The 22,075-nt window shown below is 39.2% G+C and overlaps 1 protein-coding gene across 3 annotated transcripts in view; it reads right to left on the bottom strand.

Moving 5' to 3' along the window:
• Positions 1-1,773: 1,773 nt before the first annotated feature.
• Positions 1,774-22,075, bottom strand: part of LOC121897490 (copine-8-like) — a 70,002-nt gene continuing 49,700 nt past the window's right edge. For 2 of the 3 annotated variants that reach the window (XM_042412011.1, XM_042412012.1), the window contains 13 exons: positions 21,151-21,254; positions 20,342-20,446; positions 18,209-18,250; positions 17,085-17,160; positions 14,193-14,249; positions 13,147-13,208; positions 12,809-12,855; positions 10,795-10,976; positions 8,034-8,161; positions 5,315-5,417; positions 4,207-4,264; positions 3,420-3,493; positions 1,774-3,149 (listed from right to left, as the gene is read on the bottom strand). In XM_042412011.1, the coding sequence (XP_042267945.1) occupies positions 2,937-3,149; positions 3,420-3,493; positions 4,207-4,264; positions 5,315-5,417; positions 8,034-8,161; positions 10,795-10,976; positions 12,809-12,855; positions 13,147-13,208; positions 14,193-14,249; positions 17,085-17,160; positions 18,209-18,250; positions 20,342-20,446; positions 21,151-21,254 (1,251 nt within the window). In that variant the 3' untranslated portion in view covers positions 1,774-2,936. The remainder of the gene's footprint in view (positions 3,150-3,419; positions 3,494-4,206; positions 4,265-5,314; positions 5,418-8,033; positions 8,162-10,794; positions 10,977-12,808; positions 12,856-13,146; positions 13,209-14,192; positions 14,250-17,084; positions 17,161-18,208; positions 18,251-20,341; positions 20,447-21,150; positions 21,255-22,075) is intronic. The other variant, XR_006096231.1, reaches the window with a different exon arrangement.

The following is a 22,075-nucleotide window of genomic DNA, read 5'->3' as shown; positions in this document are numbered from 1 at the left end:
TCACCCTGAAACTTGAATAAAAGTGACAGTGCAGTTACCTGTTTTGGGTTGGAGTTTTCCTCCATTTTTAAAGGAATACTGCACTGAAAAACTAGGTTTTCATTATCAAATATTCACCAACTGTGGACTTGAAAGGTCACCATGAAAAAGTTGGCGGCTAGCTCCATCATGAAGGTCGGCAGCTGCTGTCAGCAGCACCGACCGGCATAAGCGAGTGTAGGTGTGAGCAACGCATGTAACTCAGGTACCCATGCTAGTGAATGATTTATGTTGCAGGATGGACTCAAACATTTCTATGGATGTAAAAGGACAGAACTCCCCGTGCACAGCCAGTGTTTTCAGTCAGGTGCTGGTCGGTCGCAGGAACATATAAGGTGAAAATCAAAATTAACCACCGCACACTGTGATGACTTTACTGTGACTTATTTAATAAAGTCACAGTAAAGTCATTACAGTGTGCGGTGGTTAATTTTGATTTCTATGGATGTTTTCATTATTTTTTCACCTTGAACTTAGGTCGCCATGAGCCTGATAATCAGACTGAATTGTCATTCAGTCGACACAGAAGCTAAGGTTTTGGTTGCTAGGAACTTGATTTCAAATCTAAAGTATTTCTTTATTAGATCAAATATATTTATAACTATAATAATAATAAGCAATCAAAGGTAAGTTTGGATCACCATATTACCATTTCAATTTTTTCTTTAAACCATATCCTCAATGTTACTTCACAGAAACATGGGACTCACCGAGATAATATAACGATCATATATGTGTACGTTATGGCCATATATAATTATATAGTATAAAATATTATTTCAACTTTGACTCTAAGATATCATGTTATGTTTGTCAACTTGATATGGAGGATGGGTAGCGAATTCAAAATGTTTTGGTGATGAATTTCAGAACAATATACGGCATCTTAGCTGCTGAATTAATCTAACATTGACCTTTAGCCAGGAGCAGTAACTTTCTAGAGTCTTGTTGTCATTGTGAGGTTGCCAGGCAACCAGTGGAGCCCCATTAAGCCACACTGTGTAATCTTTACACTTTGTATGAATAAAAATAAAAAAGATACATTAATTGGTGAGCTTTAAAAGTGCCGGTAAGCGGATTTTATTTCGAAATAGCAGTATGGACATGAGAGTGGTGTCAATTTTCTCATCAAACTCTTGGCAAGAAGGCGAATAAGTGTATTCCTGAAATTCCTTTAATCCTGCCTGCAAAGCTCTGACTGGCTTAATTAATTTTCCTACCATAGAAACAGTTGCAAATGAGCACAACACCAGGCAATTCAGAGATTAGGAACAGTCCAAAAGGAGCAAGCTACAAACTTTTCATAGGAACCTTTCAAGACTTTATAAGGAGAGTTTGATACTGAAAACAGGTTTTCTGTAGAGTATTCCTCTAAGAGATGAATGGCTAAATGCTACTAAACGTTAGGGATTAGTGGTTATTACTGGCTTCAGCTTTTAGTTACAATGTTGGACAATATCGAACTAAAAACCGTGCTGATAGTCACTACTTTGATCCATATGGGTAGTTCTTAAAAGAAAAAGCATCTTTGCATTTTGGTCTGTTGGTGAACTGTTTTCTGTGCACATATTCACAGTGTGTTGCTACCACAAAGGTGCGAGTCACCTGATCTGATAGCAACCAACGTGCTATAATTCTCAACCTACAGTTTGGCGAATATTTTGTGAATACTTAGTGAGAATGGTAAAACTGTGAACTCCACAGACTCACCAAAAATCACAGACACGCCGACACTTTGTTATTTAAACAACATTTTTTTGGCAATAGTAAACAAAGTGAGAGGTAGAGAGACGTAAAACAACACAAAAAAAATGTTTCTGAAGTACAATGTCATTCCGTAGAAATAAAGAGACTCTAAAACGTAACACACAGTCAGGTTCGGTAGTGTAAATGTGTGTTTTTGACTTCTGGGCTTGGAGATCCACATTTCCAGAACCCATGGTGAACACGGTGCCTGTGAATGTTATCTGACAAAAGAGTAAGGCTGGTTCGAGTCCCTGCTGCATTTGATTTAACCAGACTCTCAGGGAGCACAGCTTCCCTTCCGAGTCAAGGCAGGTGGACGGAGCAGAAGGTAAGGAGTGTGGGAAGATTTCAGGTGGGTGACTGGTTTGTTCTTAATGGAACATGGCAGTGGTGGTTGTGATGGTGGTTGTGGTCAGGTGGTAGAGGGCGGGGGGGGGGGGGGGGGGTTTGTGTGGGAGGGACAAAGCCCTGAGTGCAGGACAACAGTGCATGCTTTCTCTTAAACTAGCACATGCTCCATTTATTTATATAAAAAAATCATACACACTCTGTAACAAAGAATGCGACTCCTGGGCCTGAACGTTTTTTGTACAAAGTCACAAACTCCGGTTTCTGCAGCCGAAAAATAGTAATCTGAAAGGTTTTCACATTGATCGGTATAAATTATGTTTCCTCCTGCAAAAAAATCCTCCACTGCAGTCCTCGATTTTGTAAACATTTATATATAGAGAAACATGACTTTGTGAAAGATAGAGGAAGTGGAAATAGAAATAGCAAATAGATGAACGGTGTTTCAAAAAAAAAAGGGCCTCCACAGTTTAGACCCTTTCAGGCTGACAGCTACGAGTAGTCAGTTTATGTTCTGTCCACTCTTCCTGGTGCAGTTAGGTGATCTCAGACCCTCACCACGATCCTTCAAAAACCCCACCTTTGTCCACTGAGGGAGGGAATTTCCCTTCCTCTAAAAAACGGAAGTGTCCACTCTGGGTTACCTGCATTACCGCTCATGGCCAAACGTTCCCGAGTGCGACATGATAGAGCTGGCGAGCTTCGCTGTGTGCTCAAAAGCTTCCAGTGAAGAGTAGGAAAAAGAAGAAGCAGAGAGAGGAGAGTAGAGTCGGCTGGCCGGTGTTGGGGCGAGGCCTCGGCCCTTAGATTCGGCTTACCCGTCTGGTGAGGAGGGGGTGTATAGCTGGTTGTGGACAGGGGGTGTAAGGAGGTGGAAGGGGGCCGGGTTTGATCCCTCGGGTCCTCATGTAGGACAGGAACTGGTCAGGGATTTCGGCTAGTACTTCCTTAGCCAGTCGAGCCATGCTGAGGATGTGGTTTCCTCGCCGGTCGATGTAGTCTCTGAAAGGAACAAACTGAGGAAGAGAGGAGAGGAAACAAGGAGAGAAGATGATTGTCAAGTGAAAAAGAACAGAATGAAAAGGACACAGAGGAAAAGGTGGATATATATTAGAAGAGCGAGACAGCGGAAAGGAGATAGAAAAACGACGAGCAACAAGAGCACAGCGGAGGGTCAAGCACCGTGACCTTTCTCGTTAATCACCAATCCCACATTTCTCCGGAGACATTCTGCTGAGCGAACAGTCTCACAGCCAGTCAGCCATGTCATTGGGAATATTTTGTACCTGAACAATGTCCCTCTCGGCATATCGTCCTTGGGATGAGATCCTCTCCTCGTCCCCGTCCAGCTCGATCATTTCTGAGGAGGGAAGCACATCAGTCACGCTCTGTCAGGAGGCTCCAACCGCCATGTCAAAGCTACTGAGAGCAAACATGACATGCAGTTTGTGTGTTCTGTATTAATCTACTGAAGCCATTATCGTACCGCGGGGTTACATTTCCTCGGAGTGTTGACAATGCCGAACGTGGCATGAGTACACAGAATTTGCGTTGTTGAGCGTGAAGTCGTCGGGCTGTAAGTTGCACACTACTGTGCACAAAGGGGGGGAAACATGCTACGATATGTGTAAGCAGAGCCAGTGATGTGCACCGCGGGGACATCATGCAACCGTACACACTGACTTCATGAGCGTGTTAATCGCTGAATCCTGTTGACTTTGCAGGCTAATTGCTCATTGTGAGTGAGCTTGTTTTACAGAGGACTGCTCCTTGAATTGTAAACATGAATGTTTTTGCAACAACATATGAAAGAGGTGAGGAACGTGGCCATCGTTTATTAAAAAAAAACAAAACAAAAAAACTCCACCTCTGGGGGGGAAAATTAAGGACGAGTGAATGGAGGAGAGAAGAAAAGAAGGGCTGCATGAGGAAGGGTTGAACCATGTGGGTGGTGAGATAGAAAGTAGAATGAAGGCGAATGATTATTTCATGCACATATAGACACGCACATAGCTTCACATACACACAAAAGCATGCGCACACACATGTGCACGTAATCTTCACCCTGCTTACCATCAAATTCCGCTGGTCCAACCCCAACTATTATAATTGACATGGGAAGAGACGCAGCCTGTAAGGGGTGGAAGAAGGCAAAATAGGCGCATCAAAGACAGGGGGAAGAAGCAAGGTTCCTTCTTTTCACCACTTGCTATCTTAAAAGCTGCAGGCTGTCAGTGAAATACCCCAGCAAATTACTAACAGTACACTAACAGTCCATTGAAAGGAAGCTCAATAGCAAAATTCAATGCCCATTGTTAAGACAGACGGGTTTCGTCCAATTCCATCTGCCCTCTGCAGCCCGTTTCATAAAACGTCTCGTCTGACCACTTCTGGAGTTTTCTAATTTCATGCATCTACAACTTTGTCTAAATCTCCTAAAGCTTGACAGCTTAAAAATGACTCCCATTTACATCTTCCTCTGCCCTGAGCTGCAGCCGAACTGCCGCCTGCATCGCAATATTGTTTATTAAATACAGTTCAAGTGATGAATGATGAATGAAGGTTTTTCAGTGTTTCATAACTTCCCGTGGTTATTAGACGGATGCCCAAATTGCTTGAGATATGAGGGGGTATGGATCCTCTGCGGGCTACTAAATAATTACTCTCAAATCTTACTTCACAATAACATTACATCAGATGGGGGCGTTGGGGGAGGAAGGGGGGAGGGTGGATGGGCCACTGAGGCTCCAAATATATGAGCTCACCCACAATCGTTACACACATTAACTATATATAATAAAAGCAGTTATTAGAGCTGAACATAGCAATACTGGGGGGTGCACTGGGGAGGGTGACCAGGCCGACCTCCCCCTCTTCCCTCACTCCCCTCATTAGTGAGGATGAGACAAAGGGAGAGAGAGGAAAGCACTACACAATTGATACAGCAGCTGGACTGCTTTTATAATCTCCTTTTCATATTGTTTGTTGGTTTAATAGGATTGCCATTGACGGCTTAATCTGCTGCTGCAGTCTATGATACTGTACATTCCTATTGTTAGATGATTGTATGTTTATTAGTTAAGATGCTCTTGGAAATGCCATGGCAACACCGGTCTTAACAATGAAGCTTGAATATCAAAACAAATGTAGATAAGAGTTTTAATGTGATGTGGTACTGTACATTGACTATGGACTCCTTGGTCTGTGCCATGTCCGTGATCACACCGTCAGAGATGATGAGCAGGATGAAGTACTGCGAGCCGTCTGTCACTGCTGATGCATACCTGGCACGGAGAGAGACAAGAGGTCACATGAGGAAAACTAAAAGACAGTAGCAGGCAGACAGAAAGTCTGTTCTTCTCGTAAAGCACAAACATGAGATTCTATTAGCAACTTTATTTTCTGCTCAAATCTACTTTTTACTTAATGTACTCCTGATTCAAGCTGTACACATTGCTACCTTATTATATTTAATCTGAAATTAAGCGATTGCCTCTCAGAGATTGATTTAAAAAAATAAAAAGTTATTTTATCAAAAGACAAATGTAATTAATGATTAAGGCTCATCAGTAAGTACACACTGATGTGATGAAATGTCAAATGTGAAATTTTTTATTTACATGTCCAACATTATTTACATACATTACATACAGTCACAGCCAGTCCACAACATCACATATAGCACATATACGTTTTTAATAGCTTGGCTAGTTCTTTGATTTTAGTTTCTATATTGACAACTAATTACTTTTATCCTGTTATTGTTTTATTGTGTTATTGTTTCATTTATTTATCTAATGTTTATTTGCATAGGGCCAAGTATATAGCATGAGCTAATGCCACACACAACAGCATTTATAGCCTAAGCAAGTCTGCGATGCCTGTCCCTACTGTAGATGGGCGCAAAACAATACATATGATTTTCATTCATAGTATTCATTCAGTTCAATGAGAGTTATGATCCATGTTGTTTTATCATCATTCTTAAGTGTATGTTTGTAATTCTTCCTGTATGTGTTAATGTGCTTGTGTGTCTTAAATTTTAACCTGTAAAGTGTGCAAAGACTCATTGCAGAGAGGTGATACTGCACAATACATGTCATTTAAAACAATACATGTATATCTCTTCTATACTGACTAAGTTTGCATCTATAAAATGTATTTCATTAGAAGAAACTACTTTGTATATAGTATGGTATATAATTTAAATAGACTTATGCTGATATACCTTTGAGTCATGTTTGCTTTTTAGCTCTAAGCTAATGCTCACAGCTGTTTTCTGCTATGTAAAGTAGGGTGAAATGTTTCAAAGTGATGTCAAGACAATATTTTGAGATATATGTTAAACAGCTTACACACAAACAGTCAGACAATTGGGAAATTTGATGTGACTTGGTGTTTTAGTGCTCGTTCAAAACGTGCCTGTTCAACTGTTAAGTGTTGCTGCTTCAATGCACAGAAACATTAATACTGCTGACGTGAGGTGTGAATGAGTATTAACACCAACAACATGAAAGAAACTAACATTCTATTATACCCAGATGTTAAGTACTGTAATAGTGAATCTTTTCTCATTTCAAGTATAATGAGGGCTGCATTTAAAAATAAAATACATAACAGAGAGCTTTTGAAAAAATGTGTGTCCTAAAATAAAGTGGATCAATCATATTGAGCTCATTTTCTGTCACTTCAGTTCAGATCATTAGAGTGGGTATATTTGCTCAATAGATTTGTGCTTATATGCGATACGAACCACCTGTGCTCATGACATGCAGTCGCAGAGCCCAGAAGCCCCACCCTGCTGCTGCAGAGCGGAGCAGATCACTGATTGCTTGTTTATTCAAAGTTTATTAATACTGAACATGTTGCATGTCCAAATTGCACTAAATTCAACACTGCACTTCTTTGGGTCCTCGGCAATACATATGCCAAGCGTGAAGTTGATCGGATGAACAGTTGTTGAGATATGTGAAAGACATACATACATACAGACAGACAAACAAACATAAAGACAGAGATTTCCTTCCTTTATTGTTGGATGCTCCACAGAAGTGAACGCTGAACAATGCAGCTATTCTCAGGCTGAGTGGGCGGATGGCACTCGGAGAGAGATGGGATTTGAAAGCCGATGATGAAAGGTGAGAAAAGTGCTTGTTACAGTCAGTCTGGAGGATCATGAGACAAGATCTGGCAATAGGGAACGTCAGGTGGGAGTTGAAAAAAGTGCTGTACTACAAAACAGTATAATACTTTTTTTTTTACCAGCGGTTATTTGTGTAAATTGGGCTGCTGACAGCTGCTGGTAGTATCTAGCAGAAGTATATATTATTTGTTTTAAATAGTTTAAACAGCGCTTTTAAAAATTGCTGCTAGAATAAAAAATGCAAGTGCACTGGAGGGCCAATATTTATCATGTTAATTAGGTTTAGATCTAATTATTTTCTCCTTGTCTCTATAGGAATTCATTCACTGTTTATTTGTGAACTGGCGGAAAGTAATGACAGTTATTGTAATTCACAGCAATGTTTCTTCAAGGATTTTCTGTCATTTTCCTTCCTTGGTGCCTCATCTTGCACCTCAAGGCAGCCCATCAATCATCATGCAGGCTGGTCCACCTTCCAAAGGACTGTCAATGTCCAAACCACTGGAGTTAAGTATTGATTCCTCCTCAGGTGACGGAGCTATTAGCAAATTTATTTTAATCTCCTCCCTTTGCTTCACAGATTGCTGTACAGCAGCCCACACACACGGAGGGAATCTCACCAAAGCCGGTTGATCTGCTAGGATAAGTGTGGAACTTCTGCTGCAGCACTGTAACTTTCATGTTGGCATTGTACTCGATGTGCATGTGTGTCAGCCTACACTTTCCACGTCCGTGTCTGTGATTATAGTGGACCTACCTGGCCACATGGTTAATAACAGGGGAGAAGTGGGTGGGTCCGTAGAGACGCACAGATTTGAGACTCTGGTAATAGGCTTCCATCACCCCCTCGATACCGTTGCAGTACGGGTTTTGCGGATTACCATTCTGCACAAAAAGAGAAAGACAAAGCCGTTAACGGGTAAAGAATCACATTCTGTGTCCGTTTCACAAATTGTGCAGCTTCAACTGCTCATTCAGTGTTTAAATATTTAGGAAATGTAGATATTTCAAATGCACAGAGGTCCTTTAGTGCTTTAAATTCATGCTGGCCTATTTTAGAACTACATTAAGAATATGGGGGAGGGAATGTAAGCTCGGAGAAGAAGTTTATTTTATCAGTGCACTCAAAAATGAAAATATTCTCTATGTCTACTAATCCCTGTGTCAGTAGAAGCTCTATTAAATCAGGGATAAAATCTGCATTTGGGCAGCTTTAGCAAAACAATTCAAGTATTTTGTTGCCATGTGACTGTACTAAGAATGAAGAATAAAAGTCTTATAAACCTCACTTTGTGGCATTAGTCCAAGAGCTGACGAGTTCTTCTTGTGTACTAAGGCAAAATACACAAGATAATGATCGGATCTGTTTGTTGTGTTTAAGTTTAGAGCTGAGATTAATCAATAAGTTGATCAATCGACAATTAATCTGGGTAATCATGAAGTCATTTAATTTCAAGCACATTTTTAAGCAAAAATGCCAAAAATGATCTGGTTACAACTTCTCCAATGTGGGGATTTGCTGTGACATTCATTTTCCACTATTATTTGACATATTACAGGCTAATAAATTGATAATGAAGAATATTATATGTTATTCTTTTTACATTCTGGTACATGCTCTCGGTCTGCAGTGTCCTCAACCACTTTATTGCTTTAGGTGTTCACTACCTCACATTTACTTTACATATACAGTAGTGTGTCACTGTCATTGATTTCCTGTCATCCAGCTAATATATTGAAAAATGTGTTAAATATATTCAAGGGCAGTTAGAATATCTTGCTTACATTACATCTCTGTGGTAAACAACAGACCCAACACATTTAACACTACGCATCAAAGCTAAAAAGAAACTAACTCAAATATATTTTGATATTCAGAGGCAGTGTAGCTAAAACAGTGCCACCCTGAAGGAGAACACACACAGCATTTGTAGATTTTATATCCCTTTATGGAAAAAAGGGAATGGAATTACATTTTATTTTAAAAACGGACATGTTTTGGCTGTAAATTGGGGGATAACATGATTACATGCATACAGAGACATCAAAAATGGCCGCCTCAGGGCTAAAACATCAATAATACTCCAATATTGCACCAGAGGGTTACAATACCTCAAGGATGTAGAATCTAATCTTACAATATTACAGATATTTTAGGGAAATGTCGACAGTTTAATTCTTCTGTTGCAGCATTTCAGTGAAGAATATCCCGAGGCAAGCCATTTCACATTTTTAACTTTGCATGAGGAATGGATACCTGGAAAATCATTTTGGAGGAGCTCATTGTGGTGAGACAAAGCGTGTTTGTACCAGAGGTTACAAGAGGATGAAACATGATGATTAGACTTTGTCTAAGAGGAGCTCATCTACCTGGCTTCTACAGTTTAATATTCTTGTATTAGTATAAATTGAATAAAAGTTGTTTTATGGAGTTTTTTGTAACTCTGCAGCCTCCACATCCTTTCAAAAATGTTTAAATATTGATGTCTGGTTGACTGGGTTTAAGACACCAAAAAGAAATTCACAAAGAAGAAAACAATACATTATTTAAGCCACCCATATGTTTTGGGCTTTCTAATTATCTCAGTGAGAAACCATCTTGGAAAAAAAAGCGCTTGGTCGCCCATGAGTACGAACATTGCACATGAGACTCCTTTGTTTTGCAAATGGAGCTCGTATAATTACGTCGGATTCAGTGGTGGCCTCCTCCCACTGCGGCAACACAGCTGTAGCCTTCCTCTTTAAGAGCTGACTAAGTTAAATCCTTAATGGTTAGATTAATGCATATGTGCCTTGTCTCAAGGTTCGGTGCCTCGGGGGGGAGGCTGTTACCCAACGCTGAGCAGCTGTAATGGCTGTAAATGCCTCTGGAGCAACATCTGGAAGTGACAGTAGACCAGGGAGAGGATTATGGGTGGTTGAGAAGTGGTCAGGATGTCTAGAGTGCGTGACATTGGCAGAGCGGTAAGGATCGTTAATAGTGTTACGTGGAAGACAGAGATAATCCAGATTATTTATCCTTAAAGGTTGCTATGTGATTTCCATATGTCATCCAATGATTGACGTACCTTGGTATGATTACCATAAATAAATAAAACCATGGTTGAAATGATTGACACCATCTTTCTCACTCTAGTGAGGCTGCTTGGCAGAATATACTAAAAAAAAACAACAAATTTCACAGCCCAAAACTAACCAGCTCATTTGGCTTCCATCACCACAGCGTGCCTTGGCTGTAAGGTTGTTGTTGTTTTTATTTTTTGGCTTTTTTTTTTTTACACATCCTCGTTTACCACACACCAATAAACAGTTGCCTGAAATTAGTCATGGGTGTGTAAAAGTGTTTGGTTGTATGCTATGTGTTGTGTAAGAAGTTCTGACATGGTTGGAAGATACGGAGGATTTCTGTATGTATATGTATGTGTATGTGTATGTGTATGTGTATGTGTACTGTACATAAACAGGTGGGTGGCTGGATGTTTAGATGATGCAATGATGGAATGACGCCGTCTCCTCACCAGGGCAAACTCATGCGAAACCCGTCCGTCTGGGGGAAGCTTGGCACCAAAGCCCAGTGCAGGAAACATCTTGTCGCTGTCGTAGTCCTGAATGATCTCTCCGACTGCCCGCAGCGCCATGGCGTAGTCATTCAGCTGGTACGGACTCATGTAATGGAGCGAGGTGGGCTGGGACGGGTTGCCTGGGACCCGGATGGTTGAACACAATAAAACACACATCAGCATCAAACTGTAATTATGCCTGCTCCCCCCCCCTGGGCTGTGAGTCATATTAAAATAAAAAAGGAGGAAAAAGGAGGTGTGTGGGCGGAGGGAGGTTAAAACGCAGATCAGAGTTTTAGTTACACAAACATTTCTCCAAGGCACAGCTGCACTGGAGGCAGAATAATCCCACTGGTTGCCTCAAACCTCAGCGGGAAGTGTGAGGAACTGCAGTTTTTTCTAACTAAGTAACATGAAGCCACTGCTGCAATTTAATTGCTACACTAATAAGGTGGTGAGCTAAAGTGACCTGCCGACCCCCCGCATCTCGACTGCCACGGTCATGACTAAATATGCCATTATTTAGAAAAGATGCAGGGTTGTCTACTGTGACTAAAACTTCATGATTTGGAAAACAACTCCTGTCCTAAAAGCTGCTCTTGACAATTAAAAATACAACCAAGGAATGATAATAATAGTTTTTAAAAAAAAGTTTTTATAGTCATGTCTTGCTATTTATTTTGAGAACAGATAAAAATAAATACATCAAAGTAAATCCAAAAACTGTGAAGACGATGGTGACATTGAAGGATAAGGATGGTGTTATTCTATATTTTTCTTTTTGTCAGCAAATGCCATGAAAAGACCAAAACCAACAATGTCTTTCTGACCTCCCTGCCATGTATGTGGCACTCAGCCCAAAGCCCTTTTGTTCCTACTGACGGCATAAATATTTAAGAGCGGGTCACAAATATTGTTTCATTTTTAATAAAGTGCTCGGTTATTTTCTAAAACAGTTGGGCATTGTTGTTCTTAGTAAAGGTTATTCATGCAGGAGTAAATTGTGCATTTGTTGGGAACTATTTTCACCTGTGGATTAATACACATTTGGTTGTCTAGTGAGTATTTACAGCACAGGACAGTATATGAGGGATTCAGGCTTTGTTTATTTGTTGACAATGAGAAAAACAGAATATTGCCAGCCTTATCCTTTAATATGCAATTATGTATATGTGTATGGATTACTCTGTGCATTATTACACAAGAAATTAGATAGTTTTCATGCTTTGACACAACTTTCTCTAAGTAGTTTTGCAAATATGAGCAACTAGCGCTCAAAGAAAACTTCAGCATGGTCCCCATTACCAAGAAATAATTGAATTATGTGCATAATATCACTATTATTTCAGCCATTTCTCACACATGTAAACATGGGAAAGTGATTTGATAACAGTAAAGAAAGCCGCCCATTTCTCCTGCCCCATAGTGATGTCTCCAAAACTGAGTTAAATATATTAACTTACTGAATAGTTTCTTATTAAAATGAGACAAATGTGACAAAATCTACTTTGCAGAAATGTTCATTTTGTTTGTTTTTCGTTAAAATGTTGTCACTGACAAATGTACAGCAGTTTATCTGTGGGGCTTCATAAACTTTGACTACAAGGAGACAACATTTTGAATTGGAAATATGATTTGAAAAAGTGGGTGTGATGACTTTCTCTGTCTACCCTGAGGCACAATCTGTACAATTTAAGGTTAATAAAGAACATCAAGCTGAGTTATGAAGTTTAAAGCAATAAAAGTTCCTCATATAATTATACAAATTTCAGTTGCTCTCCTTTGTTTGTTTGGCTCTAATTAGCAAAAAGAGGTGAAGTGTCATTAGATTAAGTACATTTTAAAAATGACTGATAAGGAATCACCTAAGAGTCCACATCAAATAAAGATCTGAGCGTTAACCGCCGTAGTTTAATCTGTTCGATGCACTTAAGGGCTTTCACTGATAAGAGCAAAGCTTTAAAACACTTACCATTTGATGCTGTGAAATCAATTGCCACTGTGAAATTAATCTGAGTCCTGCAAGAGAAAATACATCATGTAAGGAGTAACGTGGAATCATCAATCATGCTAGATTATACCACAGCATGTTCCAAAGCGTGCAGCAGTGAGCAATTAAGCAGCAGGTTATCGACAGCTGTCTGTCCTAATATTGGAGCTGAGAGATAAACACGGTGCAGTAATCCTCTCAGCTCTCTGCATCTCTATACGCCACATCACAACTGCAGGTGACTCTGGATTTGACAGTGAGAGTAATATCGGTGTATTTATCTCAGCAGATTTATATGCTGCCATTTATTGTGAACTTACCCGCCTCTGATGTAGTCCAGGAAAGAGAGCTCAGTGTCCACCAGGCAGGACAGGAGGGTGACCTACGAGCCGGAAAAAAGTTTAGGAATTAGACAAGAATCACTTAATGTAGCACCTGATCATACTGTATGTATCTAATTTGGTATTTTGAGACGTTGAAAGCACTGGTCAGGCTGGTTAGGACGGCTTGTTGTGTCTCTCCAACATGCTTCTCTGTATTTCATGTTGTTGCATTACTTTGACCTGACTAATTGTTCATTAGTGAGAGTATAAGAGGTTTTTTTTCCCTCTATAAAGATAATTTGCCACATGCTTAAAATAATGAGCTACATGAATAAATAAACTTGAAATTAAATGAAGTGCCTTCCAGCCAGTTCCTCTCACTATCAGTTACAAAGTCTTTACTCTGTAAATTACATTTATTACACTAACAAGTGTCCAAATTAAAGCACATGTCGATGGCTGGCTGGATGGATATAATTAGATGTTTTCTATTCAGTGTGAGTGAAAAAAACTGCTTCTTATCATACTTTTTCAGTTGCAATCTGGGCCGCAAAGAGGTGTGGAAAAAAAAAACAGATCCCCAGGTACAGTACAAAGATGCTGAAAGTTCAAAATTGTCAGTGTAAAATATGCGGTGTAAAATATGCAACCAATCTTCTTGGGAAGTTGTCATGGTGTCTTAATATAAGTACGGAAGACAATGAGACAGAAGCAAAGCAAAGTAGCTGGTGTGGTGAGTATTTGTCAAGGGAAATACTTGATACTTGATTCAAAACCTGATGATATTTTACAGGTACATATTGTATGCAAAACTGTGAAAATTGTACTGTCAAGTTGTTGAATATATTGTCATCTACCTGTCTTTTGACATCACAGTTACTTCACAATGGTGTCAAATGTCAGTGCCTGACGTTTAGAATAGATCTTCAGTCTGAACTGTATAAGCAGCAATTTGGAGTTAAACGAAGGGCCTCTACTGTAAGTGCAGCCATGGTGTCACTATGGAAAAAGCATCGTAAAGACTGATCAAACTGTTGACTCACTGTTCCTGAGTTTTGGTACTTTTTCTTCTTCTTTCCTTTCTTCTTTGGATTTAGCACCTGTGGAGAAAAATATGAGCTTGAATCCATGTTGTTGTGTCACAGTGATTAGTGACCACAGATCCTGACTCATGTCTTTTTCTTGGTTCAATTAAACCTCATAAGAATTCAAATAAATGCCTTTTTAATTAATATGCAATACAGAATTTCAGTCACCACATGACACCCACTTTATTTGGGAAGTAGCTTTTTACTCTGTTCTTTTATTGTTCGCGACATGATGCCTCCAAAAACATCTGACTGTACTAAAATGATTAGAAACCACAAGAATCTCTCAAAAAATCCTGAAGTCAGTGCATTTTTGAATTCTTATAATGTACGTCTTAGTTAAGAGGATATCCTGAGTTTTGTGTTCTTGTTTTTATCTATAGCCTTAATTAGTTTTATCTGGCTCTGATAAATGATAACTGATAAAGAAACCCACACTTATCCTTCACAACTTCCAGACAGAGAACTCTTTCCATATTTGCCTAAAGTCTTTGCCTCAGATGTGTTAAGTTCAGCATTTGTGCCCAACAATAAGCAAAATTATGGTTCAAGGCTTAAAACGAAGTCACGGAAATCTGGAGAAAGTCCAGCACGAAGCTCATTCAAAAAAGGTGGAGGCAGCATGGATCTGACGTGTTGAGATCACACGTTACGTCACATGTACGGAGAGAGAGAACACCCTGCTCTTCTAAGTGATTCAGGTTGTGCTTCATAAGCATCTTTCCTGACTCTTGACCTTCGGCGATTTATGATTGGTGAGTTAATGGACCGGTCAGTGAGCTGCACTGAGCATTAAAGGAAAGTCTGTCTTTTGAGGAACTGGTGCCGGCTTATTGGCATATACTGTACATTATTGTGTAGTTCATCTGGGCTAAGCATCCTGTTAATCCATCACCAGACTTCATGTATATTGCTGATGTATTCCTCCATGTCAGTGAGTGTGTTGTGGTGCAAGTGTAATGACCTGAATCGAAATATAGACCAGAAAGACAGGGGTTTTACATTTTAAATGATTATGTAAGCCCTCTAAATCAATAAGAAACAGCTGGATGAGGCGGTGATGCATTCCCAATAGAAAGGAGCAGCACTCAGATGGGATAAACCCAGCTCACCTTGAGGAAGGTTCTGGGAAACGTCGGCTGTGCTCAGACTATAAATACATTTTAAATCAAGCGGTGCATCATTTTTGTGTCTGAGCACGTGTGTGTCTACATTTTAAATTACGAGATCAAGGTTATGTTAATCTGAAACAGAATCGATGCAAGCAATGGATTCAAACATTATTTAATCTCTGATGTGTGCAAACAGTGGTCCATATATCGAGGATCACCTGAGAATTACATTTACAAGGTTGCGTCTGTCGTCACACGTTTCGTATTGAATTAAGAAGATGGAGTCGTACACCAACTGAACAACATCTGTGCACGTGTGGCACCGGCATACAGGATGAGAGACACACACTTTTACATCTTCAGATTCATGAGATTTAATTAAAAATTGGTCTTAAGAGTCTTAGTTATGTTGCATACTTGTCTGAAAATGTTAGAACGTGACTCTGTTGTTGGGTTATGTCATCTGTTAACAGATTTGTATTGTATACGGAATATTGTTTGGACCTAATATTTGAGAGTATAAGGTTATTTTAATATAATTGTATTGTGATATTTATGTGTTTGTCCAGTTTTAGTCACAATCAAGCTGTACGTCACTTGTCTTTCATCTCTAAAGCCCAGAGACGGTGAAACACAAGGTGCACTAGAGACACCAGGCACGTTGCAAGAGGAGAAGAAATAGATGTTCACATTATTGTCTCCTCCAGTACAGAGATGATCTTGTGCTCATGTATTCGTTGCACTGTGTTCATATTTGCTAAACTTTGAACACAAGCTGCTCTGACCTTTGTACACAGCCAGTTGCTTTAGGCTAACTCTCGTGCTGCAATTAAAGATGGAAGAGAATTTAATAACGTGTGTTTCTGAATATCCAGAATTACACAAAAACAAATCATCACGTATCGAGACAAAATTAAAAACAAACAAACATTTGTTTGCTTTTTTTTGTCAGATTATCAGCATTCAGACACAGCACTGTTAGAGTCTCTGCAGCAATCTAAATTAAGCTTTGACATACAGTAAGCTCAGTATCTTTTCTCTGACATTTTGCCTTCATTCCTCAATTGGTGAATTATTTCGACTATTTCTACCCGCTCTAATCTTCTCTGTCACTTCCGATTCCCTGTGCTGTCATTCATTTCATTCACTGTTCTTTCATCACTGCACTGTAAGTTCCTTCAGCTAATTGAGTCTAATCTCACTAAACTCTTTCTCTGTTGCTAACCTAAATCAACATTGTTATTCACTTCAAATTTATCTCTTCCAATTGATTGAACTGTTGCTAGTAACAGAAAAAAACTCAGCTCTCCTCTAAAGATATCTGTTGTAAACACTGTGCCCAAGAGCGGCACAGCAGCGCAAGACAATTGTTTTGTGTTATAATAATATTTCTAGATATCGAATTCTGCGACCACCACAAGGTGGGAATGCAGTTTGTGTGTGTGGGCGCTGTGTTGTGTCACTTGATTGTTGCCCTTTGCGGTCTGAAAGGTTTTCTTTATTGTGTTCCTACCTTGCACTGTGCATCAAAAAGCGCTCCTGAATCACAGCTCCACAATGGACTGATTTGAAGAGTTTGTTAGCACATACTTTAATATGTAGTTTAAGGGTTAAAGTTTGGTTTAGACTATAGGTACAATGTTAAACATTAGGGGATGGGCAACACTTTATGTCAAAATGTAGAGGTACAAATGTGTGTGTTTGTGTGTGTGTGTGCGTGTGTCAAGAATATCACCTCATAGATGTGGAACTGTGACTGGCTTCTGGACATTTCTCTGTAGCTGGTGCTGAACTCCCCGATAAAGTCATGACTGTAAAAACAAACACACAAAGTCACATTTCTCCTCATTGGAAAAATCCTATATCAATGTTTTATATTACTATAAGTAGCACTTTAGTGAGGCATCAAAAAATGGCAGAGGAAGAATTACACATTTCATCCATTTTTATTCATTGGGAATTCACATCGACTTCTTCAAAGTACAGGGAAAAACAAGGAGTATCACTAACAAGCTCCTTGGTTACCAGAGGAGTGGGCGTAGCAACCAATTTCATAATTTCATGGGGATAATCAATGCAGTTGGAAACAGGGTCAGAAATTAATGGGAGCTCGGGGCAAAATGCCCTTGAAATGTCAAAAACTGCCTGTGAGATTAACAACGAAGGGGGGCGAACCGCTCCCGCATACACTGAAGTCACTCGCTTCAAAAGATAAACAGCATTTTTATTCCCTGACTGACTCTGTGAAGTTATCTGTCAAGAGACCGTTCAAGCAGCATTAATAGTTAATGTATATTTAAAGCAGGAGGGGGGTGTTGTCAACAGAGGGGATGCACAGTCATATTTTTTCTACTGTAACTACACCGACAGTGAACAACAAGAGGGGACACGAGGACAAACATTTTTGGAGTGTGATCTGTGACCATAATCCCAAACGCCCTAGCCTACTTTACACATATGCTCTTATATTTTCAGGGCAGTTTTTTATTTTTTAGGAGCATGTCAATAAAAACAAGTATCTTTGAGTCTTAACTCTATCAGCAACAAAGAAAAGAGAGCTTATTTTGTCAGTGTAGATTCTTGAATTCATACAAAAAGGTTGAATTGAAATGCTGAGAGACATTACTGTATGTCGGCTTAATTAATAGAGGTTGGTCCCAACAAACTATAACTCATAGGTAATTACTGTATTTACTCTGCTCAAGGGCCTTGTTCCAAATGTAATTGGGGTTATTTTCACAGCGGTGTGTCAATAAAACTACAATACGGTATAGGTGGATGGAGCGTCATAACAAACAATGCACTACAGACGTAATCGTTTTAGTCCTTAGCACATGAGTAAGAAAATAGTTCCTTCACCCTCCATCTCTATCCCAGTCGTACACCTCCACTTTAATGCTCCTGTAGGGAGAGAGAAGAGGAAGGAGGGAGGGGAGGAAGAGAGACGGAAATTCCATTAAAAAACCAATTAGCACCACTGATTTACAGTCTTTCTGCTTAAAAGGCTGGCAACTCGTGTGTGGAAGACTGGAGTCCTAAGTAGACCAGATGATGAACAGTAACGCAGAGAAGGGGAGTCAAAGGAAGGTAATGTGTTTTTTTTTTTTTTTTTAAGGGTTGATATCAGTACACCCTGTGTAACCCGCGGAAATAAGGATTAGAATTTTCAAAAAGATAAAAAGAATAAGAACTAGGAAGCTCTCAGATAATTTGGCTAAGGTGAGCAAATCCCCTGTTTGTTTGCTTCTTTCAGCATTCAGTGGCTGATAATCCAGGTCATCCAGCCCTAATTATGACTGGAAGGTCACATGAACAGTATTAACAAGGTGAAAACATCCTTATTCTGTAAACTCGGATTAATCTCCTTTGGGGCCTCCAGTACAAAAGTTTGTTGTTTGGCCCCTATTGACCCTAACTATGCATTGTAGTACTCTAGAGCTGAAATGATTAGTTGATTAATTTTACAGGAAATTAATTGGCAACGTGTTTCATAATTGAATTATTGTTTAAATCAGAAATCAGAAACAGGTTTATTGCCAAGTAGGTTTGCACATACAAGGACTTTGTCTTAAGTCATTTTTAAAGCAAAATGCTTTAAAAAATGACTTGGTAAGTCAAATTGCCAAAAATTCACTAGTAAAAGCTTCTCAAATGTGAATTTTGCTAGTTTTCCATGATAGTAAACTCAGCATCTTTGGGTTTTTGACTGTTGGTCAGATAAAATGAGTCATCTGAATATGTCACTTTGGGCATCAGGGAATAAACATTTTTCACGGAAATTTTATACACTGAATAACGAATTGATTATTAAAGAAAATAATTGTTAGACTCTGGACTGGATTATCCATATATGGCATAATTTCTTTTTCTGAAAACAACAGAACAACAAAACAACCATCATTTCTAATAGCAATGATAGCATTGCAATACATTATCTCAATGTGCTATTCCTTTTACCTTCACATCACCTCACCTGCTGCTCTGTGATCATTCAGCTGAATGATAGAGGTGTAGATATGTGTAAAATATAGAAATACATACTAAATACTAAATACTGTCACGATATACAGCATAAAGTCTTATTCTTCCAGTACTACACTTTATTAGGAGCACTATTCAATATAACGCACTCCAGTACACCACCGCCGCCCACTACAACCTCAATAATAAACATAAAGTAGAATTATCACCTTTCTGACAATGTAAACAACAGCTGAGAATGTATAAACTTCGTAAAAGTGGAATTTATGCATCTGAGCTGTTGAACTGGATTGCATTAGATTGCACAGGTGTTCCTAATAAAGTGCTCTGTTCGTGTATATCGTCAGGTGAATAGGTGGTCTGCTTGGTATTTGCAAGCAAAGCTGCCACAAAATATTATTAAAAGAGTAAAATCTTACTGAAACTGTACCCTTAAAGACATGAATGCATTTTACAAGTTTTTACCTTGCATCCCTGTATTCATTGTTCTGCTCTCTCTAATTATACATTAAATATATATTAAGTATTTACATATTCAAATCCCTCTTTTTTCTCTTCCTGTAAAACTAAATCAAATGTGATTTGGGGTCAACACCTAATCCCTCCTGTTATACATACATACAAAACCACACTGGAACTCATTAGAGTGTGGGTCGTACAAGTAAGTGGAGCGATATCATGGGCCAGAGGTTTGTGTCAGTTGACAAAAACACTGGCTGAGACCTAATGTATTTATTTCTCCCTTGTCCTCCTGTCTAACAATGTGGGTGAGGGAAGTGCAAACAAGAAGGCACACTTCTGACAAATCAAATCCTTGAGCTACTGGATCAAATCCGTTTTAAAATGATACTCGGCTTGAATATGTCTATTTGTCAAAGCACTTGTTGATCTCTGCTGTAAAAATAATATTCATTCTTACCCTTATTTCTATTCTGTATAGTATTATTTAACTGTAAACATTGCCAGTAAAATGTTTAGGTTTGTGGGATTCCTTTTTGTCTCCCACTGTACCTGTCGTAGTCTCCGTTGCAGAGCGCCCTGACAGGAATTTTAAAAGCCTGCCACACCGGATCCAGAGTATTCTTCACCACTTCTGTTTTGTGGCAGATGGTATACCTGTGAGACATAAAGTACAAAGCTGTTAACAGATGACAAATTTGCCTAAAAGGTAAAAACAAAACCCTGAGAGTACCTCCTGTCTTTGTTATTAAGGAGAGTGTAAGTATTTTATAAAGCTTGCTCTTTGGCTCAAATAACCACTTCCTGTTCTTTTTTTATGTGGCACCAAGTCTGGCTCTCTTCGTAGCCGCAGCATGCTGCTGTTATACCCTGCAGCGGAACATTTAGGCTGCAGCAGTAAATACCCAGCTGCACAAAAAGAGAATGTGTTAAGTGCGAGACGCTGAAGTCGACTCGAATAAAAGCATCTGCGGGGCAAAGAGACTGCGATCTCTGCACACAGTTTTCACTTAACTCCATCTTATCCATCCTTTCTCTCTTTATCTTCTTCCTGTCAACTCTGTCCTATTATCTCTGCTCATCCCTTCGTCTGCTGCTTCCTCCGGTTGACGGCTGGACGGCAGAAGTCACATATACAGCGCCGAGTATTATGTAACATCACATTACAGTTTAGTCCTTATAGCCTCTGTATGGGAGCTTTTTGGAGCATGAACAATCATGTTCAGCGTCTATATGTATTTCAGGCATCTTTCCATGGTGTATATATGTGTGTATCTGTGTGTATGTAACACACGCATATGCAGATAGCGGCGATGACTTGACATCCACAAATACCACGAGGAAATTGCATGTCAACTTACGATCCATCTTCGTTACTGCGGAAAAAGACGAGAAAGGGATCTGATTTTCCAAAGAAATCCTTCTTATCCAGTTTGTTACCACAAAACTGCAGCATCACCGACTCCTAAAAAGGAGAGAAGGGACCAAAATACAGATGTTACACTCAGGCTCAGGTCTATATATGAGGTCTATAATGATATAGAATATGACTCTCTGCTATTAAAATATTATAGGACAAAAGCATCATGAAGAGTAACAGTCCAAACCACTTTTCTGTGCCATATTTTGTGTCTGTGTTTATTTATAAGTTGTAAATAAAGCATTAAATCAAGTGAAAAAAGTGATTCTGATTAAAAAGTAGATTTTTTCCTCCCTTTGGTGCATTTGCATAATTTCTACTGGTGACAGAGAGGATATCTTCCCCTCACTTTCCCTATTCAGCTCATCTGGGTTGCCTTGAATTATTACTGTGCACTCACAGCAATATTCAGCTTTGTAAGCAGCGGTGGGGCCTTTTTTTTTTTTTTGCCCCACGTCTCACTTAGAGGTTGGCCTAATTTTCTGAATGGTGGAGCTTGTTGGAGCAGTACGCAGCCTGAAAGGAATCACCCGACACTCGACTTAAAACTACTCACTCTCCTCTACATGTTTTTGAAAAAAAAAAAATCAGATTGAGAATTCTGAGTATTTATTGATTTTAAGTATTTTGATTGTATTTTGATTTTCCTGAGTAATTTATTGTGCAGCTACATTTTATCTAGGTATTTATGATATGTATGATGTGCATTACTGTTGGATTATTTGGTACTGTACAGCAGCAGCCTCTTGTATCCGAGGCAATTTTCCTGTGGGACAATAAAGTCTTATCTTATATTTTGATTTGCAATGTGTAATTTTATTGTTTAATAAATAGATGCTACAGTTTAACATTAGTCAAGTCTGACA

The sequence above is a fragment of the Thunnus maccoyii genome, chromosome 5 (genome assembly GCF_910596095.1).
Source record: "Thunnus maccoyii chromosome 5, fThuMac1.1, whole genome shotgun sequence".
NCBI classification, from domain to species: Eukaryota; Metazoa; Chordata; class Actinopteri; order Scombriformes; family Scombridae; genus Thunnus; species Thunnus maccoyii.
This window is presented reverse-complemented; position numbering and strand designations above follow the sequence as displayed.